This window comes from Galeopterus variegatus, unplaced genomic scaffold, assembly GCF_000696425.1.
Source record: "Galeopterus variegatus unplaced genomic scaffold, G_variegatus-3.0.2 Scaffold8260, whole genome shotgun sequence".
Taxonomy (NCBI): Eukaryota; Metazoa; Chordata; class Mammalia; order Dermoptera; family Cynocephalidae; genus Galeopterus; species Galeopterus variegatus.
Window position 1 is genome coordinate 18,918 of NW_007734371.1, and position 1,316 is coordinate 20,233.

The following is a 1,316-nucleotide window of genomic DNA, read 5'->3' on the forward strand; positions in this document are numbered from 1 at the left end:
CGCGTCCCACGAAGTCCCCGCGGGCACCAGCGGGGATGAGGACACGTTGCACTGGGTCAGATGGGTCTCGGTGCCCAGACAGCGCACGCGGCTCAGACCCACCGGGACGGCCCCGCGGCCGGGGTCAGCGCGTCGCAGGCTCTCTCAGCCCGTCCGCACCCGAGCTGCCGGCACACCACCCCGGCGTCTCGCAGGTCCCAGCCGTCGTCCAGGACACGGCCCCACACACCGGCCAGGGAGACCTCCACACGGCCGTCACAGCGGCTCTGTCCGTCCCTCAGCTGCAGGGCGTGGGGGAGACCTGGGGAGGGAGAGCAGGAGCCTTCCGGGTCAAGGAGGTGCTGGGGCTCATGCTGACCCCACACAGTGACCTGTCCACTCCTCGGTCTACCTGCCCTTCTTCCCTCTCAGCTGCCTTCCTTTCCATCGTATGTTCCTCTGTCCTTCCTTCCTCTTCTATCCAAAATCCCCACTCGACCTCCCCAGACCGTCCTCCCTGCGCGTTCTGCCTACGCCACCCCATCTTTTCATTCCCATGTGACCTACCCATTGTCCACCGTGAACAGCCTCCTGTCCTGCCCACTGCTCAGCCCCGAGCTCCCCCTGTCCACCCAACTCCCCTCACACACACACTGCATGTGCTGCACCCACCTGAGCAGATGGCGGCAGCCACATTTCCCAGGGCACAGGATGGGGCCCCCAGGGTGCTCGCTGGGCAGTTCAACAAATGGGACTCTGTCCCCACACAATGAAACACGTCTGGCCAGACGGGAGCGTCCTCTTCCCCAAAATGGCCTCCTTGGGGTGTGGTCACCACATTGGCACAGTTGAGCTGGTGGCATAGTACAGTGGCATCTGCTAAGTCCCAGTGGGCAGCACAGAGGGGAGCCCAGGTCCCACGCACCAGGACTCCATGCAGCCCTCACAGCTGCTGCTGCCGTTGACCAGCCGGAACTCTGGGGGGAGGCAGAGGGACAGTCAGTGTGGCTTCCAGACCCTGCAGACACTGCTGCCTTGTCCTTAATGTGAGCCTGTCTAAATCAACTTTGCCAGTTCACAGGAATGTATGAGACACAGACGCACTCCAATAATGAGAAAAGTGGCCAAATGTTGGCTTCACCACCAGGAAGTGAGCAGCGGTGCAGGTGCCCCTCACAGCCCTGCTTCTCTTGAACAGTGGGAGCTCTAGGGAACAGGGTGGCATCCAAGGCCTCGCTCCCCAGTCCCCTCACAGGCTGATGCACCCTGTTCTCAATCTCAGCCTACGTGAACATACCCCACAACAGGGAAGCAATGATAAAGCTGGTAAAACTGTC

At 61.8% G+C, this 1,316-nt stretch overlaps 1 protein-coding gene across 1 annotated transcript in view; it reads right to left on the minus strand.

Moving 5' to 3' along the window:
• Positions 1–10: 10 nt before the first annotated feature.
• The window catches only part of LOC103608294 (scavenger receptor cysteine-rich domain-containing protein SCART1-like), a gene marked incomplete at its 3' end in the record, with an annotated part of 14,200 nt that continues 12,894 nt past the window's right edge, over positions 11–1,316 (minus strand). Inside the window, 4 exon segments of the mRNA XM_008592745.1 lie at positions 11–116; positions 119–301; positions 652–909; positions 912–956. Of these exon segments, the coding sequence (XP_008590967.1) occupies positions 11–116; positions 119–301; positions 652–909; positions 912–956 (592 nt within the window).